This window comes from Hypanus sabinus, chromosome 16 (genome assembly GCF_030144855.1).
Source record: "Hypanus sabinus isolate sHypSab1 chromosome 16, sHypSab1.hap1, whole genome shotgun sequence".
Classification (NCBI taxonomy): Eukaryota; Metazoa; Chordata; class Chondrichthyes; order Myliobatiformes; family Dasyatidae; genus Hypanus; species Hypanus sabinus.
Genome location: NC_082721.1, coordinates 21,730,795 through 21,758,784, shown reverse-complemented (window position 1 = coordinate 21,758,784; position 27,990 = coordinate 21,730,795). Strand labels below are relative to the sequence as shown.

The window sequence follows — 27,990 nt, the reverse complement described above, 5'->3', positions numbered from 1 at the left end:
TGGTGCGAGAACTTGCAGATAAATGAAGCATCATATCTCAGAAATGAAGCTGTAGAGACGGTTCTTTAGGTCTATAGCTGGAGACATTTAATAGGCAAAGTTTAGATGCCGCTTGGAACCACATCCCCAAAAATAACAAGGTTCTTAAAATCAAGAGTACACAAAAGAAAACACAAGTCACTAACAGAAAGCCTCTCAACATACAATAATTCATACAATACAACTATATATACAGGCACTTTACACTTCATTTTCACATATGTACATTTCTCAATATATTATTATATAGACAATTTGCAATCTGAAGGTATACACATTCACTACATGAAGATTATGAGGAAGGCAAGACATGCCAGGTAAATGGGGTATGGCGGGCGATTGGTTGGAGTGCCATTTTTCCCTGTCCCTGTCCTGGGAGAACTGTGCTGCTTGAGAACATTGAGATGCAGTGCTTTGAGGTCCTCCAGGGCTCCATGTGCAGCCATGGAGAAGGCCGGGTCCCCAGTCGTCAAGAGATCGAAGACGCAGGACTGGAAGTAGACGTCCTCCACTTGGAGGATCTCCCGGCACTTGGAGGTGGCGCTCTCCACCGTGTAGACCTGCTTGGGGCCCTGCGTCCTGGCACCAGACAACTGCCCGGACAAGGTGTGCTCCTGGATGAGCTCGCTCCTGGGGCAGCCGTGGACGCACAGCTGCAGGCACACGCTCTCGTCCGCAAAGTTCAAGGTCTCTTCAGGGACCCTGATGGCGAAGGTCAGGTACTTGCCCACCTGGCGCACAATGATGGTGGTCCCAATGTATCTGGCTTGGATCTCCACCTGATCGCTGCCCACCTTCTCCAAGATCCTCAGGCTGTTCCCTCCGTTCCGCTCACTGCCGACTTTTGTGCCGTCCACAAACGCTGGCGGGAGGCCGTCTGTGGTTGCCTGGTAGACCTTCTGCTCCGTGCAGCCATGAAAGCTCTTGAAAATGATCGTGATCTGAAAGGAAGCACAAGACAAACTTGATTAGTGCCTTCACAATGCCAACTCACCCATCTCCAGAAGCCAGTCACAAAAGGCATTCATGTTGAGGGAATGTGAGTATTTAGATTTTTTTTTAGTTGACAGCTAGTATATCATTATAGACCAAAGGGTCTACTTTGGGGTTGAATTAGTAGGTAGGTTTGTAGGTTCATTAGCTATTGTAAACAGTCTCTGTTGTGAATCTCAGTCCTCCAAGAGGACCAAAAACTTGTCGTAAGGTATGGAGGCTTGTGTGCCTCAATGACCTGAAGGGCTACATTGGTTGGAGTTGGGGCCTCGTGCTTTGGCTCTTGGTACAGTCACCCATGCCAAAATGGTCAAAGACTAGACGTCAGACTAAGAGTGGTCTACCGGTCCTCCAGGTTCGGGGGTTCAGCTCGGGACTAACCACTCGGAGTGGTTAAAAAGTTACGGATACAGCAATGAAGAATGCTTCTGTATCTGTGTACAACTGAGGACCCTGAGCCATACCTGGGGCGAAATAGAGGAAGGACAGACAGAGACAGAGGATCTTCAAGGCTGCTCTCAAACGCCAGCAGCGTAATGGGCAGCAAGTAGTAAATAACTGAATCTCAGGGAAGCAAATAGAAATGGGATTAATGTAGGATTAGTGTAATTGGTTGCTTGATGGTCAGCCCAGACTCAGTAGGCTGAAAGGCCTGTTTCTGTGATATATATATACACACACACACACGACTGACCGTCACGCACAGACCTTGCCCACCCAACAAGGTATATGATTGTGGAACCAAACAAGAGAGGTGAAGGGCGGAAACTAATTGTGCAATCTACAGGGAGCAAAGCGGCTTGAGCAACAGCTCCACCAACTCCCCAGATTCAATCCTGATTGCATGAGGACAAGAAATAAAAGCAGGAGTAGGCCAGCTGGCCTGTCGAGCCTACTCTACCATAAAGACCAAAGCTGATTTGGCTCCACCTACCCACCTTCCCCCACCTCCCCCTCCCCCCCCCCGATCCTTAATCCCACCATTATGCAATAACCTATTTATATTTTATTTATTTATTGAGATAGAGCTTGGAAAAGGTCCTTCTGGCCCCTCGAGCCGCGCCACTCAGTAACCCCTGGTTTAACCCCAGTCTAATCATGGGTCAGTTTGCAATGACTAATTAACCTATCAACCAGCACGTCTTTAGACTGTGGAAAGAAACCGGAGCACCCAGAGGAAACCCATGTGGTCACGGGGGAGAGGGGAACATACAAGTTTCTCACAGGCAACAACAGGAATTGAACCTGGGTCCCTGATACTGCAAAGCGTTGTGCTAACCACTAAGCTGTTCTCTCTGTGTCTCATATTTATTTCATGAGGCAGCATCCACTGCTTCTCTGGGCAGAAAATTCCACATACGCTTTTCTCTGAGAAATGCCGTTCCTCCTCATCTCTGTCCTAAATCTACTACCACAAACCTTGAGGCTATGTCCCCTAGTTCTAGTCTCACCTAGAGGTGGGAAAAAACCTTTCTTCCCACCATCTTATCTATCCCTTTTTTGATTTTGTTTCTATAAGATCCCCTCTCATTCTTATGAATTCCAGCAAGTATAGTCCTAGGCAACTCGATCTCTCCGCGTAGTTTAATCCCCTCATCTCAGGAATCAACTTGGTGACTCTCCCCTGCACTGCCTCAAGGCTAGTATATCTTTTTCCTCAAGGAAGGAGACCAGAACTGCACTCAGTACTCCTGGTATGGCCTCACCAGTACCCTGTACTGTTGCAGCATAACCTCCCTGCTCTTAAATTCAACCCTTCTAGCAATGAAGGCCAACACTCCATTTGCTTTCTTGATAGCCCACTGTATCTGAGAACTAACCTCATGCCATTCATGTACAAGCAGTATCGATTCCTTCTGCACAATAGCACGATGCTGCTATCTTTCACCATTTAAATATCTTTTCCTTCCAAAATGGTTGACCTCACATTTACCAACATGGTACTCCATCTGCCAGACACTTGCCTATATCTCTCTGCATCCGCTGCACTACTTTACACTCAGATTAGTGTCATCAGCAAACTTGCATATGCTACACTCTGTCCCCTTTTCTAAATCATTAATGTACATTGTGAAGTTACTGGCACAGCAACCCTGTAGCACTCTACTCTCTAGGGTGCTATCTGTGTGGAGTTTGCATGTTTTCCACCGATTGTGTGGGTATCCTTGGTTTCCTACCACATTGAAAAGCTATGTGGGTAGGTAGGTTAAAGTAAAGGGTAACAACTTGAAGTACAAGACCTCCCTCTGCTTGGTAAACAATAAATTGCTTGTGGAAGTGAATGCCTGTTGAATAGAATCCATAGGTTCACATGGATGCTCAATGAATTGGGCCCATGACTCAAACGACATTGCTCTGAAACAGTGATTGTGCATCACTCTCCACACACGCTGCCTGACCTGCTGAAAGCTTCAACATTCTTTGTAATCCAACGTTTCAAGCAGTAAACCAAACGACCTCTTTAAAAAAAAAACAGCTTCCTGCCCCCAGCCCACTCTTTATGCGGAACATGAAGACATTGATCAGCCAGCTAGCGGTGTAGCACTCAAACTCTTACAGATCATTATCCAGAAAGCATTTGGCTTCCAATGCCAGGCTGTTTTACTCAAGGGCTTCCACTACTTAGTTGGCAAACTTCACTGGTTGGACTGGATGTTCGCAGGACAAAATGGATCCTGCAAAGGAAAGTACCAACAAACAATCCACCACTACACTCCAGTACAAAGCAAAACAGAGTTAACTTTTCAGGTAATAGATACCTCATCAGGCCCTGATCAAGGAACCTCAGCCTGGAATGTTAACCATTTCATTTTCCACAGATACCACTTGCAGTGTTGAGTGTTTCCAACTTTTTTTGTTCCCATTTCAGATTTCTAGCTTTTTTAAAAAAATTTCGTTCCTGGCACTCCCCTGGAAATTAGAGCATATATCTGACCCCAGAGTGCCTGCCACACAAGTACACACAGTAAACTGAGAGGAGCTCATAGTTTGTCCCACTCCCATCAGGGAGGAAGCTACGCCAGGACCTCCAGACTGAAAAACAGTTACTTCCTGCAAGCAGTAAGGCTGATCAATATCTCCAGCCACTAACCAAGCACCCCTCATCACCACTACTTTATCACTTGTTGTTATGTACATGTAATTAATCTAAGTATTTATATTTGTTGTACTTCTTTATTTTCATTATCGTATTCTTTTTCTTATTGCGTATTTTTTATGCTGTATCAGATCCGGAATAACAATGGTGTCATTCTTTTTTTTACAATTCCATACTGGAGATTCCATTCAACAATTTTGAGTCCTGAATCTTTAATTATTTGCCCCTGGGGGATCTAAATACAGAACACCTCTATTCAGTCTCTAATAGATGCCCCTGAGCTTCCAGCAGCTCATAAATTTAGTTTCCCATTCCACTCCTATCCTGATCACTGACGTTCACCCTTGCATTGTTTCAATGAAGCTCAACACTGGATTCCAGAACAACACAACAAGAACACATTTTCTGAGCCCTCCGAGACCTAGAGCTGAGTTTAACAACTCTAGATAAAACAGCAATTGATGCCTTAGATTCCCACATTTACAGCATTCACAATGTTATTCCCATGGTCATTCAGATAATCTAACCTATTTACAGCCCCTCCCGAATCATTTGTTAATTCCGTCTCTGCTCTCACTTCTCTGCACCGTCAACATTTAATCTCCCATCTTCTAATCCATGACATTGCCTTTCTGTCTTTCCATCCCACCCAATATTCCCTGCATTTTAAAAGTAATACCTCCAACTTTCCTCATTCTCGAAGGTCGTTTCTCTCTCTGTGGACGCTGCCAGCAACCCATTTTATATGTGTGGTGTTCAATGTGCAAACTGATCAAACAACTCCACTTCCATTCCCTCCAATCGAAATCACCGCAGGTCCGTCTGGGGCTGAATACTGCTATAGGCAACAAGGATGTAACAACTCGATGCTGTAACAAGGCAACCCGTGTGCATTGATTTATCTATCGAGATACAGCGCAGAATCTAGCTGCGCCACACAGAAATCTGACTTAATCCTAACCGAATCATGGGACACTTTACAACGACTACCAACCAGTACACCCTTGGACTGTGGGAGGAAACCGGAGCACCCAAAGGAAATCCACGCAATCACAGGGAGAAGGTACAAACTCCTTCCAGGCAGTGGTGGGAATTGAACCTGGGTCACTGGCACTGTAAAGCAGTGTGCTAACCATTACGCTACACTACCGTGTCGCCTAACCCCTGTATGGAACTAAAACTGCCTATTTAATGCACAGAGGATGATTTTCTAACTTGCTTTAAAAAGGTTACAGAAAGAATGACATAACCTAACTTTAAAAAGACCCACTTGATTAAAAGATCTTTAGGTGACAGGAGCAGCCCATGTTGTTAATTTAACAATGACTCCCATTCTTCCAAGCTAATTTCAGACCAACGTCAGTTCACCATTGCCAAGAGCGGCTGCCACTCCTAACTTCTATTTACTGACCGATAAAACAACCTTATTTTATGATTACAAGTACCTCTGGGAAATTGTGCGCCCACGCGCGTATGCATGACTGAGTTTTTGCGTGTGTGGGCCTAGACTTCATCCCTTAGGATTCAATACAGAGGCAGCATGAAAGCAACTCCATCTTGCCATCAATTGAAGCCTTCATGTTGCCTGGATTAATGGGTTCTTTTGATGCCTTCAGCTTGTGTGGGGAGAGGGGATAGAGAGAAGGGAAAGGTCCATGTGGACCTAGTGAATGGAACAGGACAAGCTCAAATTCATCAAATCTGGGGATGGATACGGTAAATGACTTCAGTAATTTACTTTGTTTAGAGATACAGCATGGTAACAGGACCTTCTGGCCCAACGAGCCCAATTATGCACGTGACCAATTAACCTACTAACCTGTACGTCTTGGGGATGTGGGAAGAAACCGAAGCACCTGGAGGAAACCCACGTGGTCATGGGGAGAGTTTACAAACACCTTACGAACAGCGGCAGAAGGAGCCCGGACCAATGCAGCTGTAATATTGATGGGCTAACCTCTACACTACTTCTTCCTCATCGAGAGGAACACGAGGAGGATGACGGGTTAGACAACTGACTCCTCCACCCCATCACAGCTGATCACACAAACACAGATAATGACCCAGAGCTGACTGCTTGCAAGAGTATAGGAGGCACAGATTGCCAGCAATTTCGAAAGGAAATTAGAATGGCAACTTGAGGTAAACACTATGGGCTATGGGACAGAGCCAGATTGGATTGCTTCCCACTTTCTCACTACACTCAGGGGTAAAGAAGTCTCCCTCGAACTCCCTCCCAGTGACTCAAGAATTTACAAGTGTATTGTCTTCTTTAATAACTTGTGAGATGTTAGCTTTGGTAGTAAGGCTAGCAGTTTATTCCTTATCCCAAATTGTCTTCAGCAGCTTCTTGGGGTGAGTTAACTTCTTGAACTTCTGTAGTGCTTCCGATGAAGAAGCTTCTACAGAGGTACTGGGTAGGGTATTCTAGGACTTGGACCCAGAGTTGATAAAGAAACTGTCCACATCTACAAGGAGCACTGCCATGAGAAAGCAACATCCATCTAGAACCCCGACCATCCAGACTATGCTCTCCTCTCGTTGCTGCCATTGGGAAGGAGGCAAGAGGAGCCTTGGGTCCCTCATCACCAGATTCAGGAATAGTTGTTACCCTTCCACCATCTTGCTCCTGATGAGCATGGGCAACTTCACTCACCTCAACTCTGAACTGATTCCACAACCTATGGACTCACTTTCAATTACAATTCATGTTCTTGGTATTAACTATCTGCTCACCCATCCATCTACCCATCTACTGTATCTGTGTGTTTGCGTACTTCTGTCTTTTGCACATTGGTTGTTTGTCAGCCATTGCTTGTGTGTAGCTTTTAAACTGATTCTAGATTTCTTTGTTCTATTGTGAATGCCTGCAAGAAATTGAATCTCAAGGTACTATATTGTGACATGTACATATTTTGATAATACATTTAATTTGAAACTTTGACATTTCTGAGGTGGTGAAGGGGAAGCTTCAGCTCTTTACTCTTCTTGGTGAGAAAGACTGCAGACTTGCAAGGTTTGGACAAAGCAAACTTTGAAAGCAACTACAGTGTACTCCAAATGATCCACACACTGGCCTCGTCACACAGGGAGTGAAAGTTTAATTCTGGGCACAATTTACGATCTTGACAAGTTGATTCCCATTTATCTGTGAACCAGAAAAGGCCTTCTCCAAACATAATTGCTCTTTACCTTGGAAATGAGTTGACAGAGAAAACTTGTGAGTGACCTTGGTTGAGAACACTCTGCTGGGGTTAAAGAGTTGCAGATTAGACAATCGGAGGCAACAAGTGTCCAAGTGGTGAGAAGCCAAGCAGCTCCTTCACGATGAACCTCAATTCACTGACATCTGTACAACACCATGATATGGGACGCAAGGGGCAAACTGAATGAGGGACCCTTTCTCACACAGCACAATACATGCACTAAGCTTATGGTGGGACAGCAGGGAGAAGAGGCGATCACAAGTGATGCATAAAAAATATTTGAGTTGTATCCCAAAGATCATTTCAGCCAATGAAGTATTCTTGAAGAAGAGTCTGTTGTAATGAAGAAAATTCAATATCCAATCACAGTAAGCTCCATCACTGACGATGATGCTAGTATCCACCTGTCTTTAAGGACAATGGAGAGTGGCGCCAGGGTGACCCCTCCAGGGCAGAAGCTATGGAGATCCTGGGATGCCCAGTCACCCTTCTCATCCTCACCGGTGTCGTCCAAAGGAAAGCGAAGCAATTCAGCACCAGCTTGGTTGCAGGAGCTGCCGGAAGGATGTTCAGTGACGTCCAGGGGCTCCGCTCTGGATTTCCTGTTTGGATTCACTCCCATAGCCTTTGTCAAGCATTTAATAGTAATGAGGGGGTGGCTAGCAAATCAACGACAGAAGCCCAGGTTTGATCCTGATCTTTGGTTGTCCGCGTGGAGCGTGCATGTCCTTCCTTCCTGTGACCAAATGGGTTTCTTCCAGGTTCTCATGCTTCCTCCCACATCCCCAAACCATGTGGGTCAGGGGGTTAAATGGCTACTGTAAATTGCCACAAGCATATTGATGAATGGTAGAATCAAGGAGGCATTGATGGAAATGTGAAGAAAATAATATAGATAAGCATAAGGTTAATGAAAAGTGGGTTCTTAATGGTAGGTGGAATGGTGGCAGAAAGATCGGTCCCCGCGTTGTATCTCCCTATGGCTCCATGAGATCGTCATTTTGAGATTTAAGCGATAAGTTGATCTAACTCAGAGGTTCCCAACCTGGAGTCCACAGACCCCTCGGGGGTCCATGGCACAAGAAGGTTGGGAACCCCTGATCTAACTCTTTCAAGCGGATCTGAGCTTTCCCCCCCCCCCCACCCCCACCATCTTCGCCCCCACACAGAGAGTGGTGAACATTTGTAATGAACTGCCAGAGAAAGCAGTGGCGACAAATACAACTGCAAAGTTGGAAAGGTATTTAGATGGACAGGAAAGGTGTAGAGGGATAGGGGCCCAAGTGAATTTAGCAGGCAGTCTTTGTGGTCAGTGTGGACAAGCTGGGCCAGAAAGGTCCTTTCCTGTGCTGTATACAGTATTTCTATGATTCCACAGTGCGCCTATAAGGATGCACTGGATAGGGTGCTTTATCGGAAAGATGGCATCTCCTATGGTCAGTGTGAACAGATTTACAGGCTGAAGTTGCCACATTTTGACTCCAAGCATACAGAATCCTGGCTCAGTGGTGAGAGTTCCATTCTTTGAGCCATAAATGCCATGTTTTAAACCCACAAAGACCTGAACAGGGCAAATTACACCCAGATTCTCTAACTTACATGCAGCAACAGATCTGGGGGCATTTGGATTTCACCAGTGCTGAAATAAACATGCCCCTTTCCAAATCTCCAGACACGTTATGGGACTTTGTTAAGTTGCTTCTTTCTGGACAGCGTCAACACCTGGCATTTCATCCAGGGACAGGTTCTCACAGGAAAAAGCAGTTGAGAACTGGATGCAGGCCAATCCGTCTCAAAAGTGACCGCAACCCCAATCAATACCTAGCTACCATCCTACCATTCTAAAGCACAGGGCAATTAACAGTACTGGCTGACATCAGCTACCTTAAAGATCACACAACTACTTTTGAACTTCCTGTCCTACAAGACTACTAAGTGCATCTTAAACTGTATTGATGTTCCCTACACCTTGTAAAGTGTTTTTAGAATGATGCTACAGCTTTCTACAGCCAGCAAGCACGAAGAAAGAATATGATAATGACAAGATAACCTGTTTGGAGGATGTTGGTGGAAACTTCTTCCTCTCCACCACCTGTTTTCTGAATTGTCTGTGAACTGCTGAACACCACCATCTCATTATTTCTCTTTTGCACTATTTGTTTTTGTAAGTTATAGTAATTTTCGTGTCTTGCACTGCTGCTGCAAAACAACGAACTTCACAACATACGCCAATGCTAATAAATGCAACTCTGATTTAAACATGAGAGTTTACTCATTAACATCACCTAGCGTATTTCACACTTGGAAATGAGATAATTAAGGTATGTGAAAGAACAAAATTAAACTGTACATTTAGTTACTGTCAGAGCTAAGCAAAATGATATTGAAGTGTCGTGTGATGATGGGTGTCTTTCAAAAGCTGATGCAGAGGAAGAAACAAGATTCGAATGAACTGAATTAAAAAATGACACCTTGCTCACAGCAAAGCGTGGATGCAATACCATACACAAGTTCCTTCGAGACGACCTGTGAATCTGCAAATTTGAAAAGTGCTTGGCAACATAGCATTGAAGAATGAGAGGAGACCTCACAGAAGTTGATAAAAATCATGAGAGGTATGGGTAAGACCAATCAGACTTTTCCCCAGTGTTGGGAGTCCAAAACTAGAGGGCACAGATACAACATAAAGGAGAAGGGGTGTGAAAGAGCCCTGAGGAGTAACTTCTTTACACAGAACATAGGGAAAACCTGGAATGACTTGCCAGAGTTGCCCAGCTCTGCCGGTGGAACTCGATGTATTTCTTCAGGGAAGGTAATCTGTTTCCTCATCTAGATTTCCGCTCAAGAAGCACAGAAAACAGTTGACCTAAAATTATCTTCTCAGTTCAAGGACAATTAGGAGTTGGCAATAAATGCTAGCTTTGTGTATGAAGTCTACACCCCTTGGAGTCTCCACATAAGGACAGGCTGGACAATAAATCTTTCCTCACTGACCACCAGTGAAGTTCTGGAGAAGAACCCACTGATGTGGAATCTAAACTGGACAACCGTTTCTCACTTTGCATAAGTAGTTGGAAATGTTTTAACAGTTGTAAATTGATTGGAATATCTGGAATCAATATAAACTAAGGCATTGTGGTGACCCACTTCCTAGTGCACTCGAACCGGCTCACAAATAGCCAGCGTGCCGGCACAAAGGCCAGTCCCAAAAGGGCGCCAGGTCTGCTTCACCAACAAAGGGAAAAGCCTGTGCGGGACTGTGAGTACGTGCCCCCTACAGCATCCGCGCCCGGGGAGGGCGGGATCAGGGAGGCTTTAAAGCAAAGCTGCAAAGTTCGAATAAAATCTTCTTTAACTGCAGTTTACCGACTCCGTGTCGTTATTTTAGCGCTGCGTGTAGCACACCGCTACAGCATCTCCATTTTCCCCAAAGGAAACTGCTACTGCCACCTCACAACACTCCCAGCTGCAGTTACATCAACCAATCTACAAAATAGGGGAGAGGGGTTAAGGGGAGGGGGGAAGGGTTATATACATTTTTTTTTCATACTTTACTTTGTAACTACTTAAAAATGCAATTAAAAAAGTTTTCAAAAAAAAACCAGCCTACAAATGGACTATTGCAATTTGCCTTTTGATTTTTGTCAATTATTCTGTAATTGAAAGGAGGGAGACAATGAAAGAAGTTCCACCAATATTCCCAGTCAACACTTCTGGCATGGCATCTCAGACCATGGAGAGCAAGGGAGGGACTGGGGGCAGATGCCTGCCACCTTCCCCCCACAGAAATACAGAAGAAGTCATGTTGGATGGGAAGGGGTCCCAAATGAGGGAGAGAGGAATAAATGAGGTTGCAGACAGTTGCTGAGGGCCTGCTGCACAAGTTGTGTGTGTCTGCGGTTTGTTTGTAAACACAACACGACCACAAACACGTGTGCACATTTTTCCCCAGCCTGCAAAGTTAAATTTTGTGAGCAGCCTCAGTGTAACTCATGAGCACTGGGCCCAGCTCCTGCTCATTGTCACTGCAGTCTAGACCAGCAATAAGCATCTATACAAAGATGGCCAAAAGGCAAAGTTCATTGCTTTAGAAATTTCTGCAGCATTTCAAGACTTTCGTGGCTGCCATGAAAATCTGTGCCTCTGACTGGAGAGGAAAATTTTTTTTTTAATTTGAGATGGGTGTTAAGAAAAATTTTCACTTGAATTCAACTCAACGTAACCACAGCGGATCCAAATACAGAATCCTTGTGAATTCGAAGTATGACTCATCCAATAGCTTAACAGAATTCCTGATCCACTAACACTTCACTGGTCTCAACTAAGCTTGCATTGCTTATGTGCAATCAATTCCCAAACAGAGGTGGGACAATGGCAATGACAGGGAGGTGGGTGGGGGCCTCTGCTGCATCATCATTGGTGGAAGGCAGCTTCCCTGAAGCCAAACCAGTGACCCAATGTACTGCAGTCACCAACGCCAAGAGAAAACTCCATAGCACCGTAAAGTTTGGAGGCATTACTTGCAAAGTAAAGGCTGATTTATACTTGTGTGTTGCATCTGCTTCGTAGGTACCGCGTACCCTACGCCGTAAGGTGACGTGCACCTCTGCAGAAAAGTTACTCACAAGTTGTGGCGACGCAGACCACAACCGTGATTGGTCCACTTGGTAGCATCGCATTTCCGGTTGCTTCTTCTCCGCCATGTCTGTAGGCTGTGCATACGCCGATGAGAAATAGATGAACCAAATTGTCAAATCTATCTGCTGACATGCAAAAATATTTGAAATGCATTTCATGTCTCTAACGAAGAAATTCAACACAGTGGCATAGAAACCCCACCGTCAACTAGCGTTTTGGCGCACACCAACGCATGCTCGCTATGGCGTAGAGCGACGCAGAAGTGAACATCAGGGTTATGGCGTAGGCTGCGGTGTAGCCCGTATGCACAAGTATAAATCAGCCTTAAGTCTTATACATAAGTGGCATTTTTCGCACTATCAGTTCCCACAAACAGTACTTCCGACTAGGTAATCTACTTCAGTGTCTTTTATTCACCTTGACCAGGGCAGTAGAAAGAATTTCCTTACGTTCATTGAAAATAGTAATATGGGATCACTCGATGGACATCTCATACCAGAAGGCGTCTCTGTCCACTGTGCAGCTCACTCACATTGCTGCACAGGAGGGACCAGCTTCTTCCCCTCCGCACCAGATTTCTGACCAGTGCATGAACCCATGAACACAACCTCATTTTTCCTGTTGTTTTGCAACATCTATTTTTTGTAATTTATAGATTTTTGTGTGTTTGCACGGCACTGCTGCCACAAAGCATATTTCATGTCCTACATCAGTTAAATAAACCTGATTCTAAGGAGTCTCAATTTTTGTGTTTAAGAGCGAAACTTGAACCACCTGTACTGGGGAGAAGAGCACAACGAACCAAGTAGAAACTAGCATTTCAGATTACACTGCACAATACTACTTGCTGCATCAGAAACATGATGTGCTTGGGTTAGCTGAATCAAATGTGATCTATTCCAAATTTAAAATTTTACTCTGATCTAGTGCAAGCCACGTCACCTCTGGTGTAAAGACATTAAACAAAAGAGCATCAGAGGACATCATTGATTTATGAGGGGGTGGTCATTTAAGATGAAGAGGCATGGGAATTTCAAGTTACAGATGGTGATAAATTGTTGGAATTACGCACTTCAGAGGTTGGGTCACTGGAGGTAGCTAGAGAGGTGGCAAACAAATTTTTGTACTTGTGTGATTCAAGGTTATGGGGGACTAGCCAAGGAGCCTGGAGATCAAACCATGTTCACATTGAGTAGGGAAGGTTTGAGGGACCAACTGGTCGACTCCTCCTGATCTCTCAAGTTCTATCAGGATGGCATTTAATGGAATTACTCTGTTGGTGCCTCAGCTAATATTCAAAATTGATTCAATATTACTTCAAATCCCAATTATTTGCTTGTTACAGTGCCTATAAAAGATATTCACCAATCTTGGAAGTGTTCATATTTTATTGTTTACAGCATTGAATCACAGTGGATTTAATTTGGCTTTTTTGACACTTCAACATAAAAAGATTATTTCATGTCAAAGTGAAAATTGACCTCTACAAAGTGATCTAAATTAATTATAAAACACAAAATAATTGATTGCTTAAGTATTCACCCCTTTTAGTATGACACACCAAATCATCACTGGTGCAGCCAATTGGTTTTAGAAGTCATATAATTGGTTAAATGGAGATGTTTTTGAAGACCCGTGTGCAGTCAAGGTGTTTCAATTGATTGTAGTAAAAATATATCTGTATCTGGAAGTCAGTATCCTGGCAAAAGCTACACCATGAAGATAAAAGAACACTCCAAGCAACTCCGTGAAAAGGTTATTAAAAAGCAAAAGACAGGAGCTGGATACAAGAATATTTCTAAGTCACCAAATATCCCTTGGAGTACAGTTAAGTCAATCATTAAGAAAATTGAATGAATATAGCATAGCTCTAAATCTGCCTAGAGCAGGCTGCCTCAAAAACTGAGTGACTGTGCAAGAAAGAAACTAGCAGGGAGGCCACCAAGAGACCCATGACAACTCTGGAGGAGTTTCGAGCTTCAGTGGCTGAGATGGGAGAGACTGTGCATGCAACTACTGTTGCCCGGGTGCTTCACCAGTCTCAGCTTTATGGAAGAGTGGCAAAGAGAAAGCCACTGTTGATCTCAAATGAAATCTCAGCTAGAATTTGCCAGAGGACACGTGGGAGGCTCCAAAGTCAGCTGGAAAAAGGACCCATGGTCTGATGAAACTGAAATTGAGCTTTTTGGTCATAAAACACTATGTTTGGTGTAAGCCAAACACAGCTCATTATCAAAAACACACCATCCCTACCATGAAGCATGGTGGTGGCTGCATCATGCTGTGGGGGGACGCTTCACTGCAGCAGGCCCTGGAAGGCTTGTGGAGGTAGAGGGTAAAATGAATGCAGCAAAATACAGGGTAATCCTGGTGTAAAAAGCTGATGCAGTCTGCAACAGAACTGCAACCTGGGAGAAGATTTATTTTCCAGCAAAATGATGATCCCAAGCAGAAAGCCAAAGCTACACAGGAATGGCTTAAAAATAACAAAGTTATGTCCTGGAGTGGCCCAGAGTCCAGCCCTCAATCCAATTGAGAATTTGTGACTAGACTTGAAAAGGGCTGTTCACTCACGATCCCCATGCAATCTGACAGAGCTTGAGCAGTTTTGCAATGAAGAATGGGAGGAAAATACAGTGTCCAGATATGCAAAGCTAGAGACTTGTCCAGACTCAATGCTATAATTGCTGCCAAAGATGCATCTACTAAATACCGACTTGAAGGGGGTGGATACTTATGCAATCAATTATTTTGCTTTAAATTTGTAATCAACTTTGTGGAGATCTGTTTGTACTTTGACGTGAAAGAGTCTCTTTCTATTGATCAGTGTCATTAAAGCCAAATTAAATCCACTGTAAAGTCAATGCTGTAAAACAATAAAACATGAAAACTGTCAAGAGGGGGTGTGAATACTTTTTATAAACACTGTATTACACCGTCCATTGTGGTATCTTGTTGTTTTCAAACATAAACTATTACAGTAAGATATAGGAGCAGAAATAGGTCACTTGGCCCGTTGCGCCTACTCCGCAACAGAGAAATTACAACAGAGAACACAGTTCAAACATACTAGTCCAGCTGCAAGGGGCTTTTGTGTATCCGGAAAGACACTTGAACCGTCCAGAGAAATGCACATCCTCCACTTCATGGATTCCAATGTTGATGTTATTTTTAAAGCAGCCAAAAACTTGTTTAGTCCTCTCAGCTTAACCTCAGAAACACAAGCAATTCTCACAGTATTAATTCTAGTTTGTTGTGAAGCTAGAGCTGCTGAATTCAATCGGATCAATCTGTATTAGTAGTAACTGCCCACTGAGACAGCATCTTCCAAGCCTTTAAAAAAGGTGCCTGATACTTGTTTGTAAAGGGACAAGACGAAAAGCAGTAATTTCCCCCCCCCCACAAAAATGAAAAGCAAAATTAAAATGAAAGTTTTGTTAAGGGTCAGAAACATCTGGGAAGGACTGGGAGTTCAACTGCACTGCCATTTTGTACCCGAGACCCCAAAAAAATGAATACAGCTAGGATTGAGGGCAATGAAACAGAAGGACTCCTTAGTGGAATGAGTGCAGGGCCAGCTCCCAGAGGATTAGAATCCAGAGCACAACACTGCTTATTCACCACTAATTGGAAGTCCGTTTGTGTTACCAATTTAGTTCCGCAGGGACGCCTGTCCCATTGGCAAGAAAGAAAAAAAACTGGCAAATATCCAGCTTCTGGCTGGACACCACTGTAAAAAAAAGCTGCTTCTGTTCATGCACAAGAGAGTGGTTTAAATATACTGCAGAAACCGCACTTTTCTCTTGTTTTCTCATCAGAAACAGATTAGGGGTTTGTTTTAGTAACTGCAGATCTCCCAATCCCACCTCTGTGTTACTCCAGACTATTAAGCAGACTTTTTTTTATTATTCCAATTTTCCATTTACGTTTAATCAATTAACTAAATTTACAGTACTTTTTATACGCTGCTGAGTTTCTCCTGCAAATTCCCTTTTCAACACTGCTGCAACAATTTGCCTGTATTTTCCAGTTCTCTTAATTATCAATGCGGCAGTTAATGATTGAATTGTCTTGTGGATTGACTGAATATGATGGAACTAACTGGTTACAGACAGGTAGAATGAAACCCCTCATTCAGTAAAATGTCCCTAATAAAACAAACAACAATTTAAAGAGCTTGACAAGGCAACAAAAAAAAAGAATTTTATTATAGCAACATCAAGTATATGATTCAGGATCACAGTTAAGATTCTTAATAAAATACCTGCAATCGAGAGGCTACCTTCTTTGCACTGGGAGGCCAGTCTCCTTGCATAGAAGTCCCACAGGAGATTGGCCTCCAGTCAGAATCTGGCCTCTATTGTTTAGGTTTGTTCCTTGTGGGCCTCTTAAAGGGGCCAACTCGAAATTTACCAAACATAACGCAGAGTTTTGCACAGAGTAAAGCCACTACGCAGTTCATTCTTAAGGAGTCAGCTATGGTTGCTGCCTCAGTCAGAAAGATTTGAATCTCGCTCCTGGGGGCTGAGAACACACAAAAAAAAATCCAGTACAGCACTCTGGTCCAGTACATAGGGAGTGCTGTGTCCCTGGAGTTTCAGCTTCTTGGATGAGCTATTAAACCATCTGCAAGAGATCCCATGGTACTATTTCAAGGAAAAGGAGACCAACCAATCCCTGAATTAAAGAAAAAATATCAGTGGAGGCAAAAGGAGGCATTGACACCTTGGGTCAAAAATCTACATTGGGGTCTCAACCTGAAATGTCAACGTACACCTTTTGCCTCCATAGATGCTGCTTGATCTGCTCAGCTTTTGCAACATTCTGTTGAAAGACACAGGAGCAGAATTAGGCCATTGAGTCTGCTCTGCCATTCAATCATCCCTCTCAATCCCATTTTACTGTCTTCTCCACAAAACCTTTAATGTCCCTACTAATCAAGAATCATATCAAACTCAGTTGTAAGCCATGACTTGTTCTCCAAATATCTGCAGTCTATTTTGCCTTTATCTCCTGGCCAACGCTACCAAAAGATTATTTGATTATTACCTTCTGTGTGTGAGAGCTTGCCTAGTACAAACTGGCAGCTCATTTCCAACAGTGACGGCACCTCAAAGAATGAGCCGTAAAGCACTTTGGGATCCTGGATGATTGCAACAGATGCCGTAAGAGTCATCATTCTTCTTTCTCAATCAGATCACTCAGTGCCAAGTGGCCTATTCCTGATCACGTACTCTGTGGAATAAATCTCATGAATTTGGCACTTGCTGTTTAATAATCGAAGTTAACACACCTTGAGGCTTGTAACAAAATAGGCAAGAACCGAACCATTCCTGCGGGACCTGAAGCAATTAACTACCAGATATCTTGGTCAATCTAGACGTTGATTGCTCCCGTGATTTTGGTTTGTTTGCACCATACAACCACAAGCCTGCAACCCACTCCACTCCTAGACTGCTTTCCTGAGATAAACAGCTTGGACCTTCGACACTCACAACTTTTGACTCATTTTGTCAAGCACCAACTAAGATGATGACAGAGGTGCTGTCCTCCTAGGCACAGTCTGATCTGCTTCACGTAAATGGAAAATACTTGTACATCATCTCCTCCCACGCCAAATATTTCCTACCCCAGACCTTGGAACTCGACACACAGAATGTGATTCCAGCAGAAGCCCACAGTCTGTTGAGAAGATGCAGTTCAGCTGCTTGTATTGCTGGGTAATGCTGTGAGAAGAAAATACTTATGATAATTCCCCTTTTCTTCTCTAAAATGCTGCCATTCACATCAGTCAGGTTGAGACTATGGAGATTCTGTTTAGCTCCTCATCTGAGGGGCTCACCTCAGACTGTGCAGCACTCCCTCAGCCCCTCTGGGTTTTGAGATTCCCCTAAAGAAAAATATTTCAGGAAAATTTCAAAACAAAAAACAGTAAACAATGGGAATTTCCATTGATTTAGTGGTCAAATACATCAATGCTACAGAGTTCAAGTGCTTGAAGTTACAGCTCATTTGGCTGACCTTCTCCATTGCACACAGACTGCTGGACCACACAGGCTGATAGAGCACATCTCTGTCACCAATGATGCCGGTGGTAAAAATCCACCCATTTTCAGTAATTCTGCTGCGGCACACTCAGTAAAATGTTGCTCTGTAAACAGAAACTTACCCAACTAATGTTTAGGAAAGTAAACTTGCATTCAGTAAGTGATAAAGTGTACAATTTTAGAGAACGCATGCACTAAATTAACATTTGATATCACATACTTAAAACCAACCATAAGCCCCAAAAGGTTTTTATACATTTCTTGACCTTTCCCCACTTAACAAGCCTGCAACCTTAGGATTCAATCTGGTGAATCTTCAGACTAACCTGGATCAATAAGGTCCCGATGAAAGATCTCCGATATGTCGACTGTTTATTCCTTTCCATAGATGCTGCCTGACCTGCTGAGTTTCTCCAGCATTTCAATTGTGCTAATGAAATCTGTCTCTTTACCTCTCACACTCTTTCTGCAGGTGCTGTCTGATCCATTGAGTGTTGTTCAACACCTACTATTTTTAAGACCTAGGCTTCAAACAAATAACTTCTACCTCATCAATTGCACTGGGACTCTCAAACAACACATGCGACACTAATGTACTTTTACAAAGTGTACTCCTTTCCCCGCCCCTCGCAATACTTCTGTCTTGAGGGACCTGGAGTAATTGTTCCGAATTTGGTTTCAGCTGCTGATGGAAGATCTGCATGTGCCCGCTCCCCCCTTTGAACCCACAGAGCCGGGCACACACACTTAATGCAAGCCAAGACCAAATGGGGCTTGCAGCAGTACAAAGTCCTGGCGTTTCCTGGAATCTGCACACAGACACACCGATCCTTGGCACTCTCAGCAAAATACATAGTGTAAATGAAACCACATTCACATAACATGCCAGGATATAGTGATGCATACCTTAATGTTTAAATAAATGGTTCTTTGGTTCCAGTGCAGACTTAAACCAAAAGAATTTGGATCAGCCACAACCAAGCTAATCTACCACAGAACTGTTCTGCCTCAGGAAGCCACTCGTCCCATCGACTATGCTAGCTTCTAGCACTGTAAACCTATCAGTTCCACCGTATCCTCAGAACCTTGCAAATGATTCTCTTTCAAGTGCCTAAACCGCTATTTGAAAGGTGACTAACTACGCTTCCACTTTCTCGACAAGCAATAACTTCCATTCAGGATTTTGCATTAGAAACTTTTCACTCATCTTCCCTTGTAAGATTTGGGAAAATGTGTAAATTCCGCTAAGGAGGACAACTTGCTTCATGTAAAGAATAGTAATGGGCTGAATGGCCAGCCCATTTTATATAAATTTACACCCTTCACTTCAAACTCCACCCACCCCAGCCTCAAGCATTTTCAGTTGAAAAATGGGACTGACAATATCAGCTGTTTCATCGACTAGGCAGCGCTCTGTGAAAGCTGCAAATCTGCACCAGGAGTTGGGGAGACTGTTAATCACTGCTCCCTCTGAAAAGCAGTGCAAAGCTTGCAAAATACTGAAGCTAGAATCACAGGCCCAGTACAAAATAATCAATACTTCTACCATGAGAGCACTCTCGCAGGTTTGTACTTATTATCATCTCGGATTATTCTCTATGTTAAGCACTTGGGGAATTCAGCAGTTCTCCCATAATAACAAGCCCTGAATATATATTTTCCCTTCATGCTTTAGGTAAAAGTGCGTTCAAAGTATGAAGTTTTGTGGTGCTGAAGATCACTGCATCAGAGTCAATCACCAATGTTACAGGTCAATGGCAAAGCACAACACTTCTAACTGTGACCAACTGCATAGGAGCAGAATTAGGCCATTCAGCCCACTCCACCATTTCATCATGGTTGATTTATTTTCTCTCTCCATCCTATTCTCTTGCCTTCTCCCTATAATCTTTGACACCCTTACTAATCATGAATTTATCAACCTTCACTTTAAGTATACCCAATGACGTGGATTCCACAGCTGTCTGTGGCAATGAATTCCACAGATTCATCATCCTCAGGCTAAAGAAATTTCACCTCCTCTGTTCTAAAGGGCTGTCATTCCATTCTGAGGCTGTGTCCTCAGGCTCTATACTCCCCCACCATAGGAAACATCCTCTGCATGTCCACTCTATCTAGGCCTTTCATTATTCAATAGGCTTCAATGAAATTCCACCCCCCCCCCTCACCACTCTCTAGCACGTACAGGCCCAGAGCCATCAACCAATCTTCATATGCTAACCTCTTCATTTTCATGGACTTCCTCTGGCCTGTCTCTGAGGACAGTGCTTCCTTTCTCAGAAAAAGATTTGGGTTTGGCACATATTCTGAAAATAAAACTGGGTTTGGGTTGAGCGCATTTTCTGATAGACAATTAAGCTAATGCCGAGCCAGGCAGCCAGTTCAGCATCACACTCAGATCAGAATAAACATCTTCTTAGTACTGTGGATGCCGTGACAAATAATGGCCACAAACCTGTGGGTACGTATTTGTGTCTTCCTTGTCTTTCAGTGGAAGAGATCAGCCAACCTTCCCTCATCGGGCTTAAATATGAAACTAGGCCAATCAACATGTGACACTTGAATGGCCAACTACGTCACTTGTATTAATGTTGGCCTAGCAATGACGTCGAGATTCCAACAGAGTAAATTAAAGAAGTGTCCCTGGGTCAAACAAAGTAAGGAAAATATTATAACAAGCCCTTGGGCTCAGATTGGTTGCATCTAATTTCACACCCAAGCAGACTAGAGATCCCAGATAGCTTGAATGGCAATGCCTGGGGGGGAATGGCCTCCTGACAAATTTCCCTTGCATTTTCTGATCACCCTTCTTCAGACTCTGTGTTGGCTTGGCTCAGCAGGCAAGCTCAAGGGTCAGAGTCTGAAAGGTGTGGTTTCTGAAATCCCATGACGATTAAGGGAAATAAAATTTAGTCCAAGCTCTGTATTTTTCCAAACCTCCTTTCTTCTCTTTTAGACTTAAAAAAAAATTTCCTTATTCACTCGCAACGTTGTCATTTTATTTTCTATCTCTACTTGCCACTCAACTGAGCAGCCCAGATACATTGGTAGAAGTGGAGTTACATGTAGGTCAGATCAGTAAGGGAAGGGAAGGGACAGGGGAACTATCCTTCACCTTTTCAGCCAATACCTTCTTCAGACATCACCAAAATCTCATCAACTAGGCTGTCATCTGATTGCTGAGCGCGTAACCTTGCTTTGTACAAACAGAGTGTTTTGGAGGCACAACAAAAATAGTGAAAGCACTTCGAAAGAGATCTGCTAATTAAAAAGCTATTTTGAACTTGCTGGGTATTTTGTTGAACAAGTAAGCTAACGTGACACGTACAGCACTGCAATTTATACACCATTGAATTGTCCAATAGAATTAAGCTTGACTGAATATAAACTCTTCCACTCCAATTTCTCCTTGTTAATCCTTATATTTTTATACATTACTTGTACTTTCCTAAACCTCGAAAATAAAATCGCTAAGCAGTACTTTCTGAATGGAATTAATTGTTACAAAAAGTTTAAAGTTTATATGGAAAAGTTAAATATACTAGGAAGTCCCAGAAAGGCGTGTTCTCAAAATAAGAAGTCCCCAAAGAGGGAGCAGAGGGGCTTTAATACTTTGACCTTTTATGGTAATTAATTGTTGCACCAATGTAATTCCCACTTGTGCATATAACAGCTTGCAAACCACAGATCTAACATACACAGACTTAATGTGAAGAGCTTTGGGATATTAAGTTACTGGATAAAATCAAGTCTTCTATTCAAGACGAAAGTGGAAAATAACAAACATTTTAAGTTCAAAAATTTGTAAAAATTTCATTACAAGGGAATACACATTAAAGTACACATGAAATTAGCAAAGAGGCCTTCGCCACTAAAGGGTTAACAGAGCTGTGCTAACTGAACACTCTGAAGTCCGGAAGGATTGGTGTGAAAAGCGCTTTAAGGCTTTCCAGGTAGAGCGGGAGGGATCTGATTACAGTGCAAGACTCCACTCTTCCAATCTGTCATGACTATTGCTGTTTTATGAGACTAAAAGACAGCGAAAGCACAACAAACCACAACCACTGTAATCACCATTAAAATTAGGAATGCTACTTGGAGTTCAACAATGGTTCACAACTGATGAGGACCAGTTCCAATTGTTACAGACTTTTTACAATAAATTATTAAATGTGAATTCTTTTAGGAAAGGTTTAAATTACCAACCCCTTCTGGAAGCAAACAAAACCCTTTGTGTAATCAAGGCTTTTGTTATAGAATGTAAGATTTTTCTGCATATTAATTTTAGATGAAGTAAAAGCTCTATTGTTAAAAGTTTATGAATAGTCACATTGGCACTGAAGTATTTTTAATCACAGATTTTTCCCTGAAGCAATTTTTTAAATTATAGTCCCACCCCCCCCCCCACTGTTTCTTATGACAAAACCTAACTCAAATAATATCTGCCCTACCATACACCACATCTCAGCACCTTCCAAAACACGTGGTGGCCACAAGTCACCGTAGAAAGGGTGCATTTATTCAGCTTCATCATAACGCTCCCTCTGCAAATAGACTTCCAACAGAAGATGATACAGGAGCGGGCTGCCCCACAATGCCAATGGGAGTAAATGATGAAAATTCCGCTGTAGTCAGCCCCTCAAAAGAGTAAAGGACACCAGCCCAAAATCTCACCAGATCTTCAGCATTTGCAAGGAAATTGAAAGGGGAACAAACGCCTCTCAAAACTGTACAAGTGATCTTTGATGGCAAGGAAACTGAGCTGTGCCAACTCAATGCATCTCCCCCCCCCCCCCAGTACAAAGATGTTGACATACAAAGAAAATCTTCAGTCACCACACTTAGGAGAACTCAATTATAACATAAAGGGTGCATCCTTCAAAGTGTAGCAATCCATCAACATCAATTAAACTTGGAATTATAATCCTCATTATGTTTGAAATGCTCAGGACTGATGCATTATTCTTTTCAAGACCAGATTTACACTTTTTAAGCAATGTCCATGGTAAAATTTGTTCAATGAAGGGCGGGAGGGGAGGAGGTAAATAAAATTCAAGCTTTTCAAACCTCAAAAGAAAATCTAATTCAATGGATCCTCAGCATTCCTATACACTGTGCGTGAAGATAAGTAGCAGTTGTATTTTTCACCGTTTCATTGCCATGGCTACCGAGCAACGTCGGATACAAGCCACCCGATGTCATTTGAAAGTCACAAAGTGTGCCTGTGCTGGCTGCCCACTGCCGTCTTTGGACAAGGATGCTGTGTTCTTTTTAATGTTCACTGCAGTCTGTCCTTTATACAACTTCTGTTTTTGTTACCGCTTCAGACTTAGCAGGAGAATGGAGGAGATACAGCTCTAGCAGCAAACTTAATCCATTCACAAGAAAAAAGGTAAAAAACAATTAATTGTGGAAATTTAGTCACTTAACCCATTATGTCTGACCAGGAGAAATAAATGACTGTGGATTATATATACTTATATTTAAATGAAGTGCTTAAAGTTAAATCTTTATTTAAGAAACAGAATAATATTTTCATCAATAAAGTGCATCCATAACTGATTCGAGTTAAATCTATATATTCGGGAAAATTACGTAAACAAGCCAACTATAAAGGCAGCATTCTATGGCTCAGAGGGATTCTTTTGGAGGAGTGAGGTTGTTTGACAAAAGAAATAATTATGGGCCAGTGATTAATCAAGTCTGTGGCAGACTAAAAGGTAATTTTTTTTAAAAAGCACTCATAAAACACATCCAAACATTAAGCAAGAGAGGCAACCATCCTTACGTTCACTCTTTACAAGTTTTGAAAGTGTAGTCCAATTAATCCCACTACCCCGATGTATCCCAAAACTCCTTTTTCCCTCCTCCTCAACCATGAATTCATTTTGTAAGTTATCATGACCGGCTTCCAATGCAATTCATTCCCGAGACACAATCTGTGCACTGTAAACCAAAATCTAACTCGTCCTTCGTTCGGGTTCTTTCAACAATTAAAATCAGTACGTTGCTTGGATAGGCTCCTAAATCCCAAATTAATTCGGCAGAGGGCACTCGCATTTCAGTCCCTTGGAAACAAAAGCGCAGGAAGGGAAAGGGGGTTGAATGTGTGAGCAATGTGGAGGGGTTTCGCTTGACTTTGCAAAAGCACATTTACCTTACTAGTGGCCGTGGCGCTAGAGTCCTGCACCACAGGTACATTGGTGACTTGAACAGACAGGTAGTCGCTGTCGATCAAGGGCCAAGCCCCTTCCACTTTGCACGTTTGGAACTCGTCCCGGAATGTCCTGAGATGGGGGTCGCCGAACAAGCCACAGTGTGCAAACTTCGGGGGCTTTTGCCCACCGTCTCTTAGCGAGTTGACTCTGCCCTGGTAGCTACACAGCTCCGGCAGCCGGCTCCGCTCCGTGCCCGCCGGCTTAACGGGGGCTGTGGGTCCCGTTTTGGAGCAGTTGTGCTGTGCCATGAGATCGTTGATGCCCAGCACCGCCGAGTGATAGACCAGGTCCCCTCGGCAGTACTTGGCCGTCTTCTTGGTGCATTGCGAGTAAGCTCGCAGCGCGATGCAGAAATCGCCGCCGTTTCCACCTCCTCCTCCCTCCGATTCCTCTTGCAACCCAATCCCTGGAGAAGTAGCAGCCACAAACTCGGCGTTACATCGCTGGATCCTACACTGCTGGCAATGCACTGCGAGCAACAAGAGCAAGGAGTTAGCAAAAGAGCGAGGGAACAGTTTTACAACTTTAAAAATACTTTTTCCAAACTACCAAAAGTTTTTGCGAACTTAAACTACATATTCTCCAAGATACTTTTGCAAGCTACTTTTAAAAGGGCTTCCAAATTCCGTGATACGTGAATATATTCTCCTAAAGCATTGCAAGTTAAAGTTGCTTATTTTTAAAATGTTTAAATGTTTCTTTCATAAATACACGATTTTTTACCTGAATTCAGGCACATTGAGAGAACAAGCATAGCAAAGACAGACGAGTAAAGCTTTTTAGCCAAAGGGTAACGGCTGCCTTTCCCCATGCCAATCCATCCAGCGCGGCTTGAGTCTGTCGACTGCTCGGCGAAGTGAACGGCCCTCCTTCTGCGGGAAGAAAAGCTCAAGAATTTCAGCCTCAGCCTGTCGCTCAAAACATCTGAGACAACCCAACTGCCGGGCGAACCTGGTTGACAGCCGCTCTGGCCAATCACGAACGACTAGATCCTTTACAATTAAAGGGGTGAGTCGTCCGATTTAAAAAGCGGGAAACTAAAAGGCCACATATCCCACCACATTGTCCCTTAAACCACTGCTTATTGCGAATTCTAGCTATTCTGCGGTATTGAAACGTCTATACTAAGAGCGTTCATTTAACTCCCCAATGCCCTTAGAGATACAAGATACTGTAGATGCTGGAATCTGTAGCAGCAAGCTGCTGTAGGAATTCAGCAGGTCAGGCAATGTCCGTGGAGGATGTCGACGTTTCGGTTCGGCACCCTTCTTCTACACTGGGACGTCGACTGTCAATTCCCCTCCACGGATGCTGCCTGAACCATTTTGTTCGTCGCCCTTTGGTGGGTGGTCTCCGCAGAAACCAGAGAGAACCGAGAGGAATACAACTAATCAATTGCCAATAAGATATGATGATATGTATTAACACTTCCAGAAAATGGGAAGACGGTCTAGGTTGGTGTTTTCTTTTGAAGGCTCAGTGAAAAGTTAGGTAAGGTGAAGAAAATCACGAGTAGCTTATATAGGGCGAACAGCAAGGTCCTGGTTCCTATTGCAGACATCGGTAACCAGGGAGGTTTAAGTTCATTGGTGAGAGAAATGCCACTCAGAAAGCGGTGAGGAATATTCCGTACCCGTGAGGGTGGTGGAGGTAGGAGCCCACGCTGAAAAAAACAAGATGGGTACTTGGAAAGTGTGGACTGGTGGAAACGTACAGAATTCACAACTTTGTGAAGACCCGGAAGGTTGTGGACTGCAAGCCAGAGAATTGGGGTTGACCATTTTTGTTCGCCTCGCATGGTCAAAGTGAACTGAAAGTGTGTCATAAAACGTCTATGATGGTATGCCAATAAAAGCAGTGTGAATTACAATTGACGTTAAATGTAAACTAATTATTCGACAAAAAACCTAGCTATACGTGAAATATGTGTTAAATATTGTTGGCTATGGGCAGTGGGTCGCTGAGCTGCTGCCATGTCTCACTGTCCAGTGGATTTACGGGGGTTGTGCTGCATCGTCAGAAGTCCTGAATTTCGGTTAAAGCTTAGACGATGTTAAACAGCGTGCACTATTTCGAAGAAAGGTGGGGGAGTTCTCGTCGATGTTCCGGCCAGTGTAAATAAAAGAGAACATTTATCTCGCCATTGCCGTTGGCTGTGGGATTTCGTAATCTCCGCGTTTTCTGTAAATTTCGTGTCAAGAAAGCAGCAAAAAAATGTTATTCCCCAAAAAAAAGAGGTGAAAGGTGCTCTAAATATTTTTTTGCCGTCTTCGTAGGTTTCATTCCCCACCTCCCCTTTAAATGCCTGGTTAGCCCTGTCCATGTGAAATGGGCGGGGATGCAACATGTTAGTTTGAGGTTGCAAGATCTGGGAAGCCGGTGCTTCTCTTTGCCTCGTTCAGTCTCCGCCTTGCAGTCGGCGCTATTGGCGCACGGCAGCCTATAATAAGTGCAATCAACAGTACTGACGAGTATTTACAAGCGCATAATCTGCAACCCCTTTATCAGGGTTGAGATCAGTGAAGGAAGGTTGTTAGTTAGAGGCAATCATCAAGCCAATCTTGTCTTCAAAGGCATTGGTGGCCTCCGAGGTGTAAAGTTTGCTTGGCGATGAAATATTGTTCTTTGTTCCCGTTGCAGACTTCCCGCATTTTAAATGAGAGGTTTTTGTTAGCATAATTGAATGGAAAGATATATTTTCCCTGTATTCGTACAATAGTGGTCGCAGAACTGTTGTCAGCAATGGGTTCAAAGCTCCCTATTTCCCCCCCCCCACACACACACCCTCGTTGTTTTGCAATGGTGTGAATTCTTGGCAATGTGGACCTTTCTCCCGGCTGGATATTGCTTGCGTTGTTTACTTGCTCGATGATGGGATTCACACACACACACACACACACACACACACAAATTAACAGCAAGTGTAGTTACATTCGAAAATAAAAACAGGAAATGGTATGAATTCTCGGCACGTTAGAGAACAACTGTGACGGGAGAAGTAGTTACTAGTGCAGCATCTTGGATAAATTCTGATGCAGAGTAATCTCCAGAGCGACCCCTCTCTCTGTATATGCAGTCCGACCTGCAAAGAAGTTTCAGCGTTCTCTTTTATTTTAGCATCCGGCAACTGTAATACTTGTTTGGTGTTATCTTGTTGAATTTTCTGTTGCTAAACGGTTACTAGGGCAATGGCATTTTTTTTGGACCAGCTCAGTTCGACGAAGTATGTGCGCGGGAAAGAATGCAGCAAACAGGAGAAAATCTGCAGATGCTGGAAATCCAAAGCAACACACACACACGATGCTGGAGGAACTCAGCAGGCCAAGCAGCATCTATGGAAAAGAGTAAACAGTCGACATTTCGGGCCGACACCCTTTATCAGAATGCAACGAGGTCTCTAGACAGGGCTGTAGAAAACTCTGAACTCTGTTTAAATACAGCAACTGCCCCAGTGTTTCCTTATATAGCTTGGCAGCAGTTTTATTTCATTAAACTTCGAAAAGGCACCATGGAAAGCACTTGCTATGTTAAAGGCGCTATACAAACTGAAGTTGTAAATCACCTCACCATCATTTTTGGAAGTTTAACGGTGTCCAGTGATGGGCCGCTCCGCTCTGCAGGGCAAGCCATTGCGAGTACTTAAAGCGAAGTTTGACAGGTTCTTGATGGGTAAGGAGATCAAAGGTTACAGGGAGAAGGCTGAAGAATGGTGATGAGAGGGATAGTATATCAGCCATTACGGAACGGTAGAG

At 43.4% G+C, this 27,990-nt stretch overlaps 1 protein-coding gene across 1 annotated transcript; it reads right to left on the bottom strand.

Annotated features, from left to right (window-relative positions):
• Window positions 1–70: 70 nt before the first annotated feature.
• On the bottom strand, window positions 71–27,868 carry rgmd (RGM domain family, member D). The gene is made up of 4 exons (XM_059992399.1): window positions 27,806–27,868; window positions 24,962–25,205; window positions 24,178–24,707; window positions 71–980 (listed from the first exon to the last, which is right to left on the bottom strand). Exons 1-4 carry the CDS (start codon window positions 27,866–27,868, stop codon window positions 321–323), a joined length of 1,497 nt encoding a protein of 498 aa, XP_059848382.1. The 3' UTR covers window positions 71–320.
• Window positions 27,869–27,990: the final 122 nt, after the last annotated feature.

What these genes read in the sequence shown, in the direction of transcription:
- rgmd (XM_059992399.1), bottom strand. Translation starts at nt 27,868, where the DNA reads ATGGCTTGCCCTGCAGAGCGGAGCGGCCCATCACTGGACACCGTTAAA. An exon ending in CTCAATGTGCCTGAATTCAG is followed by an intron (nt 24,708 to 24,961) that starts GTAAAAAATCGT and finishes TGTTGCTCGCAG; the next exon opens with TGCATTGCCAGCAGTGTAGG. An exon ending in GCGCCACGGCCACTAGTAAG is followed by an intron (nt 981 to 24,177) that starts GTAAATGTGCTT and finishes GCTTCCTTTCAG; the next exon opens with ATCACGATCATTTTCAAGAG.